The 20183-nt window shown below is 34.5% G+C and overlaps 1 protein-coding gene across 2 annotated transcripts; it reads right to left on the bottom strand.

The window, feature by feature from the left end:
• Positions 1 to 2874: 2874 nt before the first annotated feature.
• On the bottom strand, positions 2875 to 19487 carry LOC110108573 (isopentenyl-diphosphate Delta-isomerase I). 2 transcript variants are annotated; one of them, XM_020839264.2, is made up of 7 exons: positions 19195 to 19487; positions 18039 to 18094; positions 4178 to 4269; positions 3834 to 3936; positions 3622 to 3759; positions 3158 to 3422; positions 2875 to 3055 (listed from the first exon to the last, which is right to left on the bottom strand). In XM_020839264.2, exons 1-6 carry the CDS (start codon positions 19275 to 19277, stop codon positions 3169 to 3171), a joined length of 726 nt encoding a protein of 241 aa, XP_020694923.1. In that variant the 5' UTR covers positions 19278 to 19487; the 3' UTR covers positions 2875 to 3055; positions 3158 to 3168. The 2 variants fall into 2 exon arrangements, with proteins under 2 accessions (XP_020694923.1, XP_020694922.1); XM_020839263.2 differs by having other exon boundaries at positions 2878 to 3422.
• Between the last annotated feature and the right edge of the window lie 696 nt (positions 19488 to 20183).

Below are 20183 nucleotides of genomic sequence, written 5' to 3'. Positions count from 1 at the left end.
AAATACACTGATTTGATAGTTTAAAAAATTTAATATGAATATTAACAAATAATTATGATAAATTTTTAAAGCCCTTGAATTTATTTTAGGGTGAGTGTATAATATAAATAAAATAAATTTAATGACTTTAAAATTAATTCTAAAAATATATATATGAAAGATATCCTAAACTCTTCAAATAGATGCTTTGACCAATTCTCTATTAATTTTTTACTAAACACATCCCTTAAGCACAATATATTTCATCTTCCTCCTAACAAATATGATATTTATATATCCAACACTTGCTATGTTTTATTTTTCTCTTTTTCTATAGCAATCTAATATTATCAATTTCTAAGTCTAAAAAAGCAAAAGTGAATCACTTTTAAGTATTTCCATTACATTTCATAATTTATAAGGTTTAAAAATTGAACTTTCTAATATAATTCTCATAACCATACAAGTAAACAAATATTTCCTAATATACCCTTTTTTTCCTAATATACCCCAATCAAGTCCTTAACCTACTAGAAATGGGTTTGGCCCTACAAACCATTGAAACTAGAGAGAATTAGGGGTATAAAGGACATTATAATTTATTGGGTTTAATTTTAGAAACCAATAATGTCTCAAGATTCCCTTTGCAGGTTAAGAGTAATAATGAATATATATATTCACAATAAATTAAGATCTCATTAGCTTATTCATTAATTAATACATAGATCTGATTGCAATGATTGAAGATTTTTTATTTTTTTAATCCATTGAGAGAAAGAAGATATTTTTATCAAAAAAAAAAAAACAAGTTTTTGAATATTGGATTTCCTTTTTTAGAAATCAAAGATAATTCATTAAATTAAATGATTTCTGAGAAGATTTATGCATTTTATTTAAATATAAAATATTTTAGCAGAACATTTTTTTGTGTCTATTTAAGAGCTAAATACTAAGTTAAAATAATAATTTATTTAATTTTGTTCACTTTATAAAGTTGCTGACTTTGTAAAATTAGTTAGTCCTAAGATTATCAATTCTAATCCAAATTAACAATATTAAACAAAATAATAATTTTACCTAAAATTTAGCTCAGCATTTTTTCTCTTCTCTTCATTCAGATATGCTTCTATTAAATATTAGATATTAAGTTTAAATATCAAATTTATTATTCAAATATTAAGTCTCTTATTTAATTTCTTTACTTTTAATCTATAAAAAAAAAATTATGTCAGTATATTTTGATGCAAAAATACATCATAATGGGTTTACAAATCGTTTGTTTTATGTTGAGATTAATATAATTCAAGATGCCATATAAAATACTAATCTTAATGTAAATCAGACGGCTTTGATATCAGCCCGGATATAAAAAGAGATTGGTCATCCTCATTGTGCTTTAAGAAGTGCTTGTTCTCATTTAAATCTAATAATTAGAATTTTTTTTCTAATACTTTATAATCATGTCTTTTTAGTTCTGTCTCTATCTTTTTTAATATAGGCCGGATCTAACTCATCTACTCTCCTAACTGGGTCCTCATATGAGCGACGCTTTATGTGACCAAATAAGATGACTCTGTCTAATCTCATTTTCCTCTGAAGTTACTCCAACATTTTCACTTGTATATTTGATTCACATTCAGTCTTTGATTTTATACTCTTCTTTTAATGATCAACATTATGCGTCGTACATTATTATAAGTCTCACCACCATCTTATAGAATTTTATCTTAAATTTGAGGGGTACTATTCTATCACACAATAACTCCGATGTATTCCGCCTCTTCAACCATCCAATTTTAAATGTTATGTATGTAAATTTCTAATCATAAAGCCAACGGAAAAGACTCAGAAATATTCATCAAAAGATCTCGAATGCTTTTACGCCTGTGTAAAAGTGCTGGGCTCACAGTTGCAGGTCCAAAGGAGGGCTGTAATGACAAGTTTTGTATTATGATGAGATTATTTTCATTATACCTATATTTAATTTTAAACTACCAGATAAATATAATAAAATTATTAGATAATACAAATAACCTATTAAATGTTCACAAATATAATAAAAAAATACTATAAATCTTTAATAATTTCATTATATTATTTAATAATTCAATTTATCTATTGTCAAATGATTTAGATATATTAGAGATAATATATTTTATTGATCAAAATGATGATGAAATATATAAGAATATTATTAATAGAACTCAAGTTGGATGATTGAAGGGGTTGAATGTATCGGGCCTATTGTGTGAGAGAAAAGTACCCCTCAAATTTAAGAAAAACTTTTATAAAATGGTGTTGAAAATTGTAATGTGTGATAGAAATGTTCGCTATTAAAAGAGAAATATAAAATTAAGTTAAGTGTTGCAGAGAAGAGAACAGTTAGATGGATAAGTGGATTCACTCTTAGAGACAGAACGTGAAATGGGTATATATAGGAAAAAGTTGGACTAGATCCAATGACAAATAAGATTAGAAAAAGTCGACTTAGATAATTTGGTCACATAAATCATCCACCTTCCAAAGACCCAGTTAGGGGAGTAAATATAGCAGATTTGACTAATATTAAGAAAAATAGAGGCAGACCTAAAAAGGCTTGATTATAATATATGAAAATGTAATGAAAATTTGATTATGAAAAAAAAAATGATTTATGTAGTTGATCACACATAATAGGATAAAGACATTATGTTATTGTTCTTATTGTTATATAGATAATATGTGACATGTAAGATTAATATTACATATAATAAAATTAATACTATCCTGACAAAAAACATATTCAAATGTTCTGATTATTTTTTTTTTTTTTCCAATATCATATCTTCACTGTTTCTTCAAAAGCACATTTTCTTGTAAAAAATTTAGTCCCATAAAGATTAATATAACTTAAAATTCTCAAAGAAGAATAACATAATAAAATTAATAAAAATAAGCCAATGAGAACAAGCACTAAAAGCAAGTCAACAATTCCAGATACAACAAACACTTACCTAGCAACATGCATGTGCTTGTTCACAAAAAAGGAGTCCACCATATAGAGCAGATTAAGGCTTCGTTTGGAACGGCTTTTTTACTGTTTTATAAAGCAGTTTTTTAATATAATTTTTTTTTCCAAATGAAACCTAAGATTGGCAGGTAGTAGAGATTGTACTACTAGCAGCCATCAGAAAAATACCTGGAAAATTTTCATGTGAGCTTATGAATAGCTTTCATGTTAGCAGCCTCATGCAAAGTACCTTTCTCCACATGATCCCACCATTCCATCAAGAAATTGTCGACGACCAGTCTGAACCAAGGAGAGAGTTTTATACGATCTTCGCCGGCATCAGCTTTCCTCAACAGCTCCTTGAGCTTGTCCTTGTCGACGTACATAACGTCGGCGACTTCTTCTGGATTTGGATTCACCTTGACGTCACGAACAATGAACAGCAGATAATCAACTGTGATTGAAATCGCTTGAATGGTTAATACAGAAAAGGAGTTGGAATGTAACTTGAAGATTTCGTTTGGGACGGCTTTCTTAAAGAAGCTTTCTAATACAAAAATTAAAATTTTTATACTAAAAAGCTGCTTTAAGAATCAATAAGAAAGCCGTCCCAAACGAAGCCGAAATATAGGCTTATGAGGGTAAGGACTTACGTTCATGCTCCCCCCATTTGCCATCTGAAGGAGCCTTATAAAGCATTCGACCTACAGGAATGAACTCATCTACAGGAAGGTCTTCAGGGGGAATGCCAAGTTCATCAAGCAACTTCCTCTGAGAGGCGTTTCTAACCCCTGAGTAGGTTACAAGAATTTTATATCTATGGTTGAGTTGTTGGCAGAAAACAGAGAAGATTTTTATAAAATACCAAGGAAGTTCTCCTGTATGAGCTCTGATTCGCGATAAAGGGGATGACTGCAGCAGGTGTTTGTCCATACTAAAGGAAAAGTGACCTTTGTGGCAGATCTTTGCTGTGTAGAATCAAGGGATAATAGAAGGTTTTAAGCATTCTAAATGGATAGTGCTAACAATAAGATAAACAGTGCTGAATTGCCAGAGAGTCATAGAGATTGTGAAGAGAATTTTCATTGTGCTCTCTCTCTTTTGGCATACTAGAAAAAGGCCAACTGGAAATATTGCACTTTCAGTGATTAGAACAAAACATTAGAATTTTTAGTTTATTAATAATAAGGTAAAGCGACAAATATATACCTGAAGCAGCAGCTCATACTTTGAGTTGAACAGGAAAACGCTGAAGGCCCTATGAAGCAAATTTTCCTTTTCAATCTTTTCCATCAAATGGCCTATACTTCAGCAGAAGGTTTCATCAGTTAGCTTAAATTTGTCATGATATTTTTTGTTAGAATAGGCTGGTGACCGAAACAATGAATGAAAATCGAATGCTTCATGAATGATCCATGTATCTTAGTGATCTCTCATAATAATAATTTTAAAAAAAACTCAGAATAAGATAGTTTTCGCATTACTTATACAAAATATTTCAATGCAGTTTAAAAAAATACTCAAAACTCCATACCTTTTAAATGATCATAAGTATTACTCATCTTTATTGTACGGAACCAACCTCTCTTTTGAAGTTGGATAATAATATTGTGAAAGGCATAATTTCACATAAGAAATAGAGAAATGAATTTTTTTTCTAAGAACTTGGACATATGCAATTATTGAAGGTAGACAAAATGGTTACAATGATTATTCTTCTAAGAAAAAATAAAATTTCAGAGTGGGCAATTGCCGACCCTGAGCTCTTCCAGGTTCCACCCCTGTTTATAATCTTTAATAGCATAAGATATAAAGTAAAAACAAGTTATATACTCCACATTGAACAATAAATCTACATTACAATTAAGAAAATCGCTTGGAATTTCACCCAAACAAAATCCTAGCTCTCCATTTAAGCTAATGATATCCCGACCTTTCAACTGTAATTTCTATGATAGCTCTTATTTCTGGATAACTACTGTAGCATTCTTTGGATTTTTTTAAATTATTTCAAATTTTTATCTAATTATCTCCTTTCATCCCTATTGCAGCCATAGTTTACATGCATTTAATTTTAATTTTTAAATTATTCAAAATCTAATAGATTCCTCCCTGAAAAAACTGGTCTTCACAAACAATTTTCCATTTTTTTAAATCTTCATTTGTTTTTCAAATTGTTAAAAATCTTATAATCTAACTCCCTGTGGATGTCATATTCATTATTTTGAATTATAAAAAAACCTAATAAATTTCTTTTTTAATCTTAGTCTAATTTTCTATTTTCATATTTTATTGCACAAAAAAACTAATTTTCCCAGTCTGTTACCTTCACAAAAACAGATTTCGCATGATTTGAAAACGAGAATCTTTTGTAAATAAGATATAAAATTAGATTAAATGCACTATTAAGGATCATTAACCAAGTTATGCTCGTTTTTTCTTCTGAAATTGTAAATGCATCAGCAAGTTACTTCAATAGTTTATGGTGTTGCCTTCTTTTAACTAAAAACAGTTCTTATTTTGGAATTGATTTTATATACGCTAGATATCTGCTTACTTTTATGATTCTTGAGAACATTGCTAAACAAAATCTTTGCATCTAATTAACCAAATCAGATGGTTTGATTATTTAAACTTAAGCAATTGCATGCTCATACATTTCAAATAACCTGCTGGTTTTGATAAACGGTAATAGTACAAAAATATGTGTTCTTTAAACATGCCTATTCAAAAGTTATATTACAGATAGCAAACAAAAGTATCCCTCTCTCTCTTTTTATTCTTCATGTTCTGAAATTTTTAGTGCTTTCAGAAAGTTACCGTCTCCTGATCATTAAAAATAGGACTCATTTAATTATTGCTCTATTAAATAATAAAGTTGTGTTTAAAAAATATCAATTCATTCATAACTCAAACATTTATGGAATATTCTTCTTTTATGACACTAAACAATATGGTCAATAATAATCCTTGCACTAATTAATTAAATCGGATGGATTGATCATTAATTTATTTAAGTTTCCAATGATTTGATTGATTATCCTAATTTTATTTTAAGAACAGAAACATGTGACCATTAAATATGTCTATTCATAATTCATGTTAATAACCATAATTCATAATAGTTTAATTGCAATTCAACATTACCGTGTCACTAATTATTTGCAAACCTCCTTTCTGCACAAATCTTAAAATATTTACTGCAAAGTTCTATCATGTACCAAATGTCTCTTTCCACTACTATATAATATAGTTTAAAGCCTTCTTATTTACTATTGTCATAATTCAAATGAAATATTTTCTATAATGTATTCACCAAAGAATAACTTAATAAATGAAAACCCATAAGACAGCTATCCAATTATTGTTACTAACTAGCAGCATGATTAGCTCACTGTGGGCTCCGAAAATTCGGCCCCAGCCTCCGCCCGCTTTTCTTTTTATTCGGCGAGGGAGTTTTAACTGAATAAGTTCTGGGGTAAATTTTGGAAGGCAGATGGGTTTGTAGATAAGACACTACCAAGAGATTTCGCCCTCATTTTGTGAGGACAGAGGACTTTATGATCTGAGTTTTGGTTTCCTATAGGCGCAAGCCCCTATAGTTAATTACCCCTCCCGATCACGAGAGAGAACTTTCGATTAAGGTTAGTCGTCAATCAGATACGTATAGAATACGTGTTATCTGGCATATAGTAGCAGCAATGGATTTGAGATTGGAAAGATTGGAGAATTTGGGAATTTGGAAAGTTTTAATATTTAAAATGGAAATTGCACCATCTTGCACTTAAAGCGGATGGTAGAGGAATGGATGATGGACCCGATCAAGATCCCATGGTTCCGTCGTCCCGGGCCATCGTGGTCCCTGGTCTACTTAGTCAGAGGAGGTAGTCGACCCAACCTGACAGAAGGATCCTTGTCGGCAACCATGGGTTGCTTCGTCCAAGGGGACCTCGTAGACCGGGGGTGAATATTTGTCTAAGGGGACAAATTTGAATCCACCTTAGCTAACAGAGGGCTTGTGCCCTATCGATCATATCCTATTGATTCATATCTCAAGGATTTGATGCCAATAAGAAACGTAACGACGCTGGCCATGACCGATATTTCGTGGTGCCATTTGGCGGCAAAACTACTCGGTTTAGAGGGCCCCGGGTCATAACCGTTTACCTGCAGTGCCATTTGGCGGCAAAACTGCCGGTTAGAGGACACGTACCACGTCCTTACTGACAGGAGACTGTTTGAGAATGAATCCTAGCGATATTTTCGACTAGGCATTTGGCTCTTTGTGAGCGTAAGTAAACTTTAATTTGTCCACCTCGGCAAACTGTTGCGGAGAGTGGGTGTTTTTTTGCTTTGAGTGATTGATGGATGATTTCAAATTTTAAATATTTTTGGGATTTTGATGATTTTAAGATTTTTTTTGGATTTTAGAATATTTGGAATGGCATTTGAAAAATATTTGGAATGGAACCCTCCGGTTGAGATTTGCATTCAACACGGCCATCATCGGGGTGTTTGGGGTCATTTCTCTTTTGTTGATTGAACCCTGTCAACTCGACCAAGCTATTGATCGAGGATCGGGTTTCGTAGGCTTTATGCTCTTGATAGTGAATTCTCATTATTATAGGCCTTGAAGGCCTAATATGAATGTATTAAGACAAATATGATGATCGCCACAACCGTATATTTGTTTGTTGGTTCGAACCTTGTCGACTTCTATTGACCCGTATCGAAGGATCAGTTTCAAACCTAAACTCACTTGTCAACCCGCGCAGCATCCCTAGACGTCACGTGTGTACAAATAACACGCTCGCCGGGGCCCATACGGGTGTTTGGGGGCATTTTATAATTGAACCATATCCACTCTTTTTATCTTCTTAGAAGGATCGGGTTCAATTTTAATAACCCGCGCAGCATCCCAAGACGTCACGTGTGTACCAATAACACGCTCGTCGGGGCCCTTGTAGGTTCTTTGATTGCTTTTACCCCCTTTTAGTATACCTATGTGTATATAAATTAAAGTGCACGTGCAGGGGTATTTTGAAATATTTGTATATGCCTTCTGTCCGCTTGCATAGAAATTGCGGATCCGGTGGCGTGGCATTGTAGTTGTGGACGCCTTCTGTCTGCTTGTACGAATGTCGCAGATCCGATGGCGTGGCGTAGCAGCTTCTGAATCAGTTATTTGCTGCTTTGTACAGGTAGACTGTCGTGCACTACTCGTCGCTTTCTACAGGTGGATCGTAGTGCACTAACTAATCTCCTGCTTTGCATTTGATGTGTAGTCATTTGGTATCTTTGCATGTTGACAACATATTGGGCGTACTACAGGTCTTCTACAGCATATTGTAAGAGCTCCTATCTACTACAGTTCTCTTCTGTATTTGCCCTCTATATGACATATTGGGTGTACGACAGTTCTTCTATAACGACTTGTATATACTTTGCACTCATCGTACCTCATATGCTTCTGCTTGTAAACATCATGTGGTATGTATAAGGAATATTCTACAACCCCTTACATATTTATACTCCATTACGTATCATTTGTCTTTTCTTATAGAGGGCCGATGTGTTCGACTGATGTTGGACAATTGTTGATCATGGAGATATCATAGTGTCTTCGCCACAATAATTGGTAGATACCTTGAATGTGTGAAGGACATGTTGTCTCTGCCGCCATTCTTCATATACTTGACTGTAGACATATTGAGCTCATAACGGTGGTTGATTGCAGGCATTTGATTATGTCTTCATCTGATCGTTGATTGTGAATGAATAATATTAAGAATCATGAACTTTCATTATCTCCAATTATCCTTGATCACTTGAGAACATGGTTGAAGTATATTATTTATGTTCATGACATGCCTTATTTTTATCCACTCAATTGCCACTAAAGAGTGAGTTATGCTCCATACTATAAATCCATTATGATGCTTTAAAGTCATCATATTATGGCCTTGTAATCAAGCCATGCATCTAAAATCTTGCGCTTCTTACAAACAAACTACATTCATCACTTCTTTATTCTCAAAAGTGATTTGCAATTTGTATGATGAATTTGATATCTTAATATCTTCATTTCAGCTGCAATGCTCCTTACACTTTAATTGTTGTCGTTTGGGATTCTAAAGCTTGCAAATCATTCATGCTTATAAGCCAATTATCTCTTTCACTACACAGATTTTGCATGCATCCATGATAATCCTTGTTTGTTGTAGGCTCTTGGACCTCATTTGTAGACCCTTGTTCATTCATTGACATTTAGTTAGATGATCAAAATTATCATCTATATTTTGTATGAATTAGGATGAATACTACAATCCAATCATTGCCATTAGCATGAAGGTTATTTTGAAAATCAAATTGCATCACCATTATCATTAAGTGAATGACATTTGCAAAAATCCCTTGGCTTATAAATTTTATATTTATTCATTTATATCTTATTGATGATTGTCATTCATCAATTATGAACTCAACCACTTATATCTATTTATTCCAATTTGAGTGGGGGTTCAATCAAGTCTTATAAAAATTCTTTATGATTATCCAAATCTTGCTCATTTATTTGAATTTGAGCTCTTTTGTAATCAATTTGGAAGTCCTCTTATGTTCAAATAGTCCACCAATTTGGTATGCAAGATCAATTAATGTCCAAATTTAGCTCCAATTAAGTCTTCATTTCAATTTTATTTTAATTAAGTTCAAAATTAATCATTTGTATTTTGTCAACAAGTTCAAGTCCGAATTCAAGTCCAAGTCCAAGTGCAAGTCCAAGTTCAAGTCCAAGTCTGAGTTCAAGTTCAATTCAGGCTTTAGATGAGCCTCTTCCCTTCATTCGAGTCCCATGTAGTCCTTGCAAGTGCAATTAAGTTCTAGTTCTTTGTTCTTCTCATTTGATTTTCAAATCAAATGTAAGTTCAAATTTTATACTTTCAAATTTATTTGAGTTTAAGTTCGCTTAAGGTCTATTTGGTTCAAGTTGAGTTCAATTTCATTGTCCTTCGAGTTCAAATGAGGTCAAAGTATAGCATTGCGTTCACCCAAAATTTCGGCAACCTTCCGACGCCTCCCCGTTTAGGGGAAAACTACAGAAAACTGGGTCTTTCCCACCACGCTAAGAAAAGCGTGTATGGTAGGTGCCTCCTTTCGAGGACACCGCGACCGTGTATTTTTCGATCCCCCACCACGCTAAGAAAAATTTTTTTTTTTTGTCTCCCTTTTTTTTCATTTCTTTTTTTTTTCTTTACAATTATGCTATAGCACATAATATAATTATACCATAACATATGATATAATTATATCCTAATATATATATACAACAACTAATAAAATCCGAAAGCTCTTGCTAATGCAAGTACTTAATGGCCTCAACATAACTACCTAATCAACATTTACACAACAACTTAATTACATAGCAATGCCAATATAAACAACTAACGACCTCACCCAAAAATGCTAATAAGAAAAGTTAATGACATCATCTCAAAATTTTAAAATGAGCAGCAAATAATATAAGCTCAAGTAACTATAACATTATGCTAACATAATTAGATAATACCATCAATTCTTATTAGCTTTAATATTTAGCAAAAGAAAAGTGTAAGAATCTTACTGTACTCCTTTGTCCTTTCTCTTTTTTTGTTTTGGAATATGTGAATAGTTTCACGTGAAGCAAAAGTTTGGTGAGGGAATTAAGGAAAGTTAATGGGATTTGATAGTTCTGTGATGAATTGTTTGGTAGTGAAAGAAAAAGACCAGGATTGTTGCTTATATGAAAGCAAGAGACATTATGATTGGGTAAAAGATTTTGATCAGCAGTGGAGAAGAACAAGCTCTGCATACACTACTCTCCTTGGCCTATTGTTGAGAGCTTTGGCTTCCAACTAAGAGGTTCAGGATTCGAATCTATGTGTATGCGTTGTGTGTGTGAGTTTGCCTTAAATGGCCTAAATGTCCCAAAAAAAAAAAAAAGAACAAGCTCTGCTGTTATAATACAGTTTGGAGGCCGTCGTGGATTCGGTGGTCTAGACGGGAATTGGACTTGGTTCGGTTTACAAGGCATAGATAGTAGTAAGCTCCACTTACAGGGCCGAATGGAGGAAACAGAGCTTGGGGAGGTTGGAAAGCACGGTCTCGGATTCAGCTATAGTAGGAAGTAGAGCAGGTGGGGAAAGAGCTGAGCGGCAGAGGTGATTGAAAGTGTTCAGCTGCAGCAAATATTTTGAGAGAAGATATTTAGCCGTGGGTTTGAGGTAAAGGCTTTGAGGTGGACTTCGGCTGTGTGTTCGGGATGGACAGACGAGGCTATAGGAATTCGGCTAGAGAGATGGTAAGGGCTGCGAGCTCTTTTTTCTGATCTAGAACAAGCCGTGAGAGTGGAGTTTAGCTTACGGTTTGGTGTTGTGGGGAGTGGAAATCTGAGAAGCAGAGATGTATACGTGAGCTGCAGCAAGCTGGGAGGCAGGCCATTGACTTGTGAACTAGAGATGAGGCGGTTGGAAAGGTCTTGCATGCAGATTTGGACGTAGGCGTGAAGCTCAGCCGACATTGGCTTGGAGGCTTCAAATGGCTGGAAAGTGGAAGTGCAGAAGGTCCAGGGTGTTCGAACAGGTGAAGATGGAGGGTTGGACACAGAAGGTGATTTCGGTGGGATGAGTTTACCGGAGAAGCAGCTTGTGAGATTGAAAATCCTGAAGTTTTTTTTTTTAACGTGGAAGCAACGAAGGGTGTAACCAACATTTGTTCGTTTCATTTTGATTTAACAAGGAGACGGAGGGCTGATCGAGGCCAGTCGCTGCCATCTGCGGGATTTACGGATTTAGCAGAGTTTTTTTTTTTTTTTTGACACATACGAGGTAAGGGTTAATTGTGATTTGAGGTTTCATTTTGACTTGCTGATTTTTGCCTTTTTGGTAAGATCAATTGGCCATGTTAATGATGCCCTATCATAATTAGTAATAACATTAATTAGGGTCACAGCCATGTTCCAATCAATCTGAAAGCATCATGATTTGCGCGTTTTCTCGATTCGAGTGTATTTTGTCTCGTTTAATGTGCCGAGTTCGCCGAATAGTCAAAATTAGACAAATTGATAGTGCATTTAGGATATTGCCGATGTCCCGATCGCGATGGCGTTGTCCGTTTCGTGATCAGACGGCATCCTAACATCGTAGAGGCCTAATTTTCATCAAAATGTGTATTGTCATATTTGAATCATCTCGAAATTTGTGCCACCACCTCGAACAATATAAATTGATTAAATAAAATGTATATTATTAATGACGGCGACGTTCCGGATGCAATGGGGCCGTCCGTTCGTCGATCCGACATCATTTCGTCACCGACGAGGCTAATCTCCCTCAAAACGTGTGCCTTCACAACATATTTGAATCGACTTTGAAAATTACGACACCACCTCAAAAGATTCAATTTAATCAAATAAAATGTAGAATCTTAATGACGACGACGTTCCAGACGCAATGGCACTGTCCGTTTGTTGATCGGACGTCGTCCGAGCATCTTCGAAGCCTCGTTTCCATCGTAACGCAGGCCTTTATATCATATTTTCATTGCCTAGAAATTCACCACCATATCGGATGATCCAAATTTATTAAATAAAATGTATATCCTGAATGTTGACGACATTCCGGACGCAATGGAGCTGTCCGTTTTTCAATCGGACGTCGTCCGAGAGTCTTCGAGGCCTCGTTTCCGTCGTAACGCAAGCCTTTATATCATATTTGCATTGCCTTAAAATTCACCATCTCAGATGACCCAAATTTATTAAATAAAATGTATTTTCTGAATGTAGACGACGTTCCGGACGTAATGACACTGTCCGTTTGTCGATCGAATGTCATTCGAGCATTTTTGGGGCCTTGTTTCCGTCGTAACGCGGGCCTTTATATCATATTTGTATCGCCTAGAAGTTCACCTACATCTCAGACGATCCAAATTCATTAAACAAAATATATATTCTGATTGTAGACGACATTCTGGATGCAATGACACTATCCGTTTGTCTACCTGAAATCGTTTGGGCGACATCGAGGGTCAAATTCCTCGATATGCGTGTTCTTACCTTGGGATCCATGTCACCATTACGATTGATCCCAATTAATCACAAAAGATGTATATTTTGAATGTCGATGACGTTCCAGACGTAATGGCATAGTCCATTTCATGATTGGACGTCATCTTAGCGACGTCGAGGCCTGATTTCCTTGAAATACGCGTTGTCTCGAAATTTATGTCACTCATTAGGATGATTCAAATTGAACAAATAAAATACAGTTTTTGAGTATTTGCAATGTTCTGAACACAATGACGAAGTTCGTTTGTTGATCCGACATCGTTTAATCAGCCTCGCGCTTTAATTTCGAGTGTCGGTCATCTCTTTTGACCAATCTCATCCGATTCAATTACGAGGGGCCTCGACCCAGCAGAGTTCAGTGTCCTGATCACAACGATACCATCCGTTTGGCATTTGGAGGTCATTTGACCCCTTAAGTGACGTGTTTCATTAATACACATATTGCTTTATTTACCAGTTTGAGTCCTTTGTCGTGTGGTCTGATGTATAGGGGTCAACACTCACCTAAACTAATCAAATGCCATCATTACAAATGGAATATGGTATGCAGCTCACCTTGGTTTGATGATTGGAAGCTTTGGATACCAATCAAGAGGTCTTAGATTTGAGTCTTGCGTATGTGATGTGTGTATGAATTTAATTTAATTGGCCTAAATATCCCCCAAAAAATAGAATAAGGTTGTTTAATCTAGCTAAAATTAAGAAGTTAACATAAAACACTTAATATCATAAAAAATATTAAAAAATGCATATTTACTTATTTATTTCTGAAAAGTTCATCAATTTCTTTTTGGACAATGAAAGAAGCATGGGAAGTAAGATTTTAGGATTGGCAATTGGGATCCAATATTTGAATCTTTCATATACTATTTCTTCTTAAATTTCCCTTTGATAGAAAACAATATTTCAATACTAAACTAAATAAAAGTAAATAATATTACAGCTTATAAGCATTAATTAAGTCAAGAAAATTATCAAATGAGCAATATCAAAAACTAGTTTGAATTCATCTGTGATTTAAAATTTTGATTTCTTATCTATTAATCTATTATGAATAACTGTTTTATAATTAATTCACTTATTTTATTGCATTGCAAGATTACAATTGTTCAACCTTAATTTCATATTGCTAATTATTTTCCTTCACAAATCTATCCTCTTATTAAAAATGAAATAGAGAACCCTTGCCTTTTTTTTGGTATTCTATTAAGAAGATCCTTAACTTTTAATTTAAGTCCTTCCAAATGTTCTTTTAACTCATATTTTGATTTAAATAATTTATTTGTGTTTCAATCACTTCATCTGCATTCCTAAGAACTAAAAAGCAATCCAAGCCAAGGCCATTAACCTAAAAAGAAATTCAAGCCCTTCGTTGGCAAGAAGAAATTTCCTCATCTCTTTCGCCTTAAGAAATTTTCAACTTATATATATAACTTCAATAAGAAATGGATAAAATGCTGCAATTTTCACTTATTTATCACTTTAACGGCTTGTTATCCCTTGAATCAAGCATTTTTATTTATCATATATATTAACAGACTCTTTGGCTAAAGCGATTTAAGAATGTCCCGAAAAAAGCTTAAGTGAAAATATTATTATTTATAACATATAAATGAGGGCTCCAAAAATTTACGCCCCAGCCTCTCTGCGGACCACCATTGGATCATTTCGGGTTGACGAGGAAAGTTTTAACGAGTATGTTTCAAAACAAATTTTTAGTAGGCAAATTGGGTTGTGAATGAGACATTACCTAGAAATTTCGCCCTCATTTTCTGAGGACTTTAGGGTATGAGTTCAGGTTTCCTATAGGCACAAGTCCTTATAATTAATTACCCCTCCTAATAACCGGAGAAAACTTTAGATTAAGGCTAATCGTTAAACATATACATAATATCCGGCGTATAGTAGCAGCGTGATTTGGTATTTGGGATTTTAATATTTAAAATTAAAAAATTCACCAGCCTGAACTTAAAAATGGATGGCGGGGGGAAGTGATGATAGACCCAATCATAATCTCATGGTTATGTCGTCTCGGGTCAATATGGTCCCTAGTCTACTTAGTCTGAGGAGGAAGTCGACCCAACCTGACAGAAGAATCCTTGTCAGCAGCCATGGGTTGCTTCGTTCATGGGTACCTTGTAGACCTGGGGTGAGTATTTATCTAAGGGGACAAATCTGAATCCACCTTAGCTAACAGAGAGCTTTATACCACATCAATTATATCCTATTGATTCATATCTCAAGAATTTGAAGTCATTGGAAAACATGTGAATTCTGACAATGACCGTAATTTAGTGGTTCAATTTAGCGGAAAAAACACCCGGTTCAGATGGTCTTGGTCATAACTGTTTACTTGTGGTGCCATTTAGCGACGAAACCACCAATTAGAGTACACAGTGTCATGTTCTTACTAGCAGGAATTTGTTTGAGAATGATTCCTAGTGATATTCTTGATCAAACATTTGCTCTTTGTGAGCTGAAATAATTTTCATATTTATCCACCTCAGCAAATTGTTGCGGAGGGTGGATGAATTTTGCTTTAAGTATTTGATGATTTATTTTAATTTTAAATAACTTAAAATCTTAGTGATTTTTAAATTTTGAATTTTCATGGGAATTTGAGAATTTAGGAGTCATTTTCTTGTTTGTGGTCCCCTGCGGTTGAGATTTTCTATCAACACGATTATCATCAGGGTTCTTATGAGTATTTTTATTTTGTTGGTTGAGCCTTGTCGACTTTGTCTAATTGCCAACAAAGGTTTAGATTCGTAGTAGGCTTTCTGCATTTGTCAATGAATTTTGTTTGTAATAGGCCTTGAAGGGCAGCAGTTCGGATTGGGGGCTTTGGCCGGTCTTGATGTCGGGATCGAAGTGTGCGAGAGTGGAGGAGTTTGTTCGGCTGTAGGAGTAGTTAACGGGAGCCTGAGGTAGAGCTTCCAGCTTGGAGGCTTCGAATCGTAGGGGCTTTTGTTTGTAGAGACAGCAAAAGAAAAACAACAAGGCATTGTTCGATTACTTCTTAACCCCAAGGCAGGGTTTTGATCTAGGAAAAATCGCGTCACAAGATTCATGGGAGAAAATGCGAAGATCAACGGGATTTTTGGGATTTGGACGGAGCCGTTGCAAGTGATAACGAGGTAATCTTCTGATTTGAGTTAATTTTGATTTCCTTTTAATTATATTATTATTATTAATGATAAATAATATTCACTATTGTTATTATTATCATTTTTATTTTATAATGACAGAAGTGAGTCAATTATATCAGAAAAATGCCCCGATTTGCTCATCGTTCCTTGAAATTCGAGCGTTGTCGACTCGGTATCTATGTCGATTCTTGCGTGCGAATTTCTTTGAGAAAAATTATAGTTGGTTTTAGGTGTTGTCAACGTTCTGAACGCAATGGCGAAGTCAATTTCGTGATCGGAAGTCGTCTGGATAATGTTGCGCGTCGATCGCCGACCTTGATTGTTTTTGCCCGTTCTGACTGCAAGGCGGTCCTACTTAGGCAAATTCGATTCTCTAATAATGAAGGCGCAATCCGTTTGACGATCGGATGTTGTTTGACCTCCAAGTGACGTGTCACGTTGACGCGCGCGTCACTTGTTTCACCGATTTCATATCTTTTGCGCATATTTAGTGTAGCGGTCAACAATAAATAAAAGTTTCGCTCATATTTCCCAAGTGACAATTCGGTTGAAATATAATGGACTTATTTTTTAAAAATTTTCTCTTGATGGGAATAGAGGATCTTCTTTTCCTTGTTAGATGAAAATAATGCATTTCAAATTGATTCTTTAATTAAAAGAGAAATTGCTCAATCTTCTTTTGTTCATATGTTTTGCTATTGATTAGTTTAATTGCTTATTATGAGTGCAATTTGATTATATTACACATATTGGAAACAATTATATTGTAGAAGAGGACTGTAATATGATATAGTCTATTCAATGTTGCATTCAATATATAATTGTGGGGATGTCATATGAGTCAGACATGATCATTGTTGAATAGGAATGAATGAGAGACCAGTATTTTTCGTTCTCACATAACATAAATGGTATTCTGTCATAATATATATGTGATGACTAAGCTGATACCTAGATTAATTAGTAGATGAATTTCTATTCTTCTAAAATTACATGCACGTACACTTCTACTTGTATGTACTTCTAATTCTCAGGCTTGACATACTATAGTAAAACATCAAGATCTCTGAACAAACTATTGAAGCACAAATTATATTTTCTGAGCAGGAAAGAAGTTGATCCATCTTCAGTGACTTTCCAAGAATGTACCAGTGCTTGCTTCCTTTAACATCATCATCACTTTCCAATTATGTCACAAGTACAATCCTAGGTCCCAGGAAGGGTAAAAATCGTCGAATAAAGTTCACTGATTTTACAAATCAAGCTACCAGGAGTCAAACTTACATCACCTTTCAACCTAGATATTCATCACTTAAAAATAACGAAGTTGTGAGAAGAAATAGATGATCAAAGGCTTCAACATGGTAGTAGTCCTAGCTTCAATATTTTGCCCTCATAAAAAGCCTAATAGGCTCATACATAGTAATGAAATTTACAATATTGATTGAGAAGATGAGCACAGCTTTATATTTACATGAATTGGAGGCAATTGTAGAAATGAAAAGATTGGAAAAGATGAGAATGTGAGAACAAAATGCTAAAAAAATAAACCGGGGCAATGGTTCATTCTTATGAGAGCGAGAGCATGTGGCACCAACCCAGATGCCGAATAGTGACAGCTCCAACCATGCACCTTAGACATATATTTATATTTTTTCCTCAGTTACTTTCAATTGAATGGTATTTAATCTAAAAGGGTAAACCAGCATGTATGGATGAGGCGACGAAACAAAGAAGCTAACTCTTCTTTTTCTCTCAAGAATTATATGTCTATATACTAATGAAATAAAGAATGTTGAGATGGTGATTCATCACTTACAGTTGTATTTGGACTCATGACCAACAACATTGTCATGCTCATCCACCAAAATACACCTGCAAGACCAAACAAGCAAATCATCTTAATATTGAGAAAAAATCTTGATAACTCAAAAATCAAAATATTGAAGAGAGTGAAATTGAAGTGTTGAATTTTCTTTTAAGAAATTGTGAACAGTGAATGGATATGCAACAAACAATTAATATAGCAAAGATCCAATGCTTAAGAAGTCGCATACTATAACAATGCCAAGATATTTGTGGGGTTAATAAATGGGGTAAAATTATTAACTAGTGGAGCATAGGAAAATGTAATATATTATGACTGTGACCATGAATTATTGTGAAAATTACATAAGACATATCAGATGAATCGAAAATTTGCATGAAGCATACTATTCATCACAATGTAATAAAAATTTTGAGTTGCAAAAGCGTAAACAATAAATAAAGTTGGTAAAATGTAGGGAAGACTAAACAGCAGCTTGCATGCAAACCATGAACTTATCAAATATGAAATCATCTTCCAAAGCCATAATCAATATATTTGTCCCAAACAAAAGCGATCTAACCTTATCTGCAACAGTTTAAGGTTCAAACCCCACATTTCACCATGCCGTCCTGAATACTAAAAAAAAGGTTTGCTTTGAAAAAATTATATCCTAGGCTGGAAGCACCAAATCTAAAAGATTCGATTTTCTATTATAACATCATAGAAATCAAACAGTTATAACTACAGAGGATCCTTCAGTAATAGGGTTGATTCAAAATGCAGTGATCTGCTCAATCCGAAACCAGATTGACTGGGCTCGGGTGCAGGGGAAGCGTTTATTATTACATCTTTCTTAAGAAGGCAGCGGAATCACAATCTGCTAATTGCTCACTTGGTCCAATGAGCCAACTTACAGACTAAAGAATTCAATATTGATAACGAAACCAACAAACCGTGCCCCGCAGCGAGAAAGGCGAATCATAACTATCAAAATCATCCAACCCAAATTAAAATAAAGCCTATCCCATAAAAGCCTATCATCCCATGAAAAGACCCGGTGTACGAAAAAACCACAAGAGATAAATCGCCAATCAATAACATAAAGGATTTCAATACAGAAGCAAACAACATAAAAGACGAGGGAAGATGAAAGCAAAGAACTCACTCGTCCTCGAACATTAGCCGTCTCTGGATGGCGTCCATCGCCGAGTCTTCGGCAGATACTGTAGCTACCGCTTCTCCTCCCATCGGATAGAGACAAAGAGAAGGCAGCAGCGATGAAGAGGAGATCGGAGGGGCTAAGGAAGGGAAGGGAAGCGTATGGCTCCTTATTATATAGGAAGAGGAGGAGAATGGAGCGAGGGACCCCTAGTTCGATAAAGGGGGTATGTGCCATGGATGAGAGAGGAAGAAGACGACATGGGGCGTAGATTCTTTGAACCAGTGGCCTCCACAGGTCGTTGAGCAAATTTATTAGAATTTAGCTGTTAGTGCGGTGGACTCTTCGGCTCGATGCGTTGTTTATTAAAAATTTGTTATTGTTTGTTTTTTTTTTTTTAGAAAATTAACATCATTTATTCGTTCTTATATTATATCTGATATAAAAATATTTTTAATTTTTATTTATTTAAAAATAATTTTCGTATTTATAGATGTTTTTATTTTGTGTATCGATGCTTCACTTATTTGATTACTCTCGATATAATTTTAAATTGAAAATTTATGAAATTAAATTTAAAATTATCATAATTCTGATTTCAATAAATTTATGTTAAAACTAAATATATGAATGAGACCAATGCAACAGTATCAAAAGTAATTTAATCTAACCACCACCAATAGATCGCTAGCACCCAACCACCACTATCATATCACCATCACTAGTAGATCGTCGTCAATCAAACAACTCTGTCAGACTATCACAGCCCGACCATCGTTGTTAGAATATCGTTATTCGACGAACACTGTCAAATTATTGATGCTTAACAATCTCCATGGGATGACAATCATACAACCACCATTGTCGAATTATCGCCATTCAATTATTATTGTCGAACTACTTTATCCTTATCGCTGTCACCCAACCACAGCCACTTGACCATCATCATAAAACCGTCTTAGCCCAACGACAATCTTATGACAAACGTCACCCAA

The sequence above is a fragment of the Dendrobium catenatum genome, unplaced genomic scaffold (assembly GCF_001605985.2).
Source record: "Dendrobium catenatum unplaced genomic scaffold, ASM160598v2 fragScaff_scaffold_923, whole genome shotgun sequence".
NCBI classification, from domain to species: Eukaryota; Viridiplantae; Streptophyta; class Magnoliopsida; order Asparagales; family Orchidaceae; genus Dendrobium; species Dendrobium catenatum.
This window is presented reverse-complemented; position numbering and strand designations above follow the sequence as displayed.

Excerpts from the sequence above, each read along its gene's own strand:
- LOC110108573 (XM_020839264.2), bottom strand. The coding sequence starts at position 19,277 with ATGGGAGGAGAAGCGGTAGCTACAGTATCTGCCGAAGACTCGGCGATG. Across the intron at positions 18,095-19,194 it reads CGGCTAATGTTCGAGGACGA|GTGTATTTTGGTGGATGAGC; the intron begins GTGAGTTCTTTG and ends TTGGTCTTGCAG. Across the intron at positions 4,270-18,038 it reads TCATGAGTCCAAATACAACT|GCCATTTGATGGAAAAGATT; the intron begins GTAAGTGATGAA and ends GCTGAAGTATAG.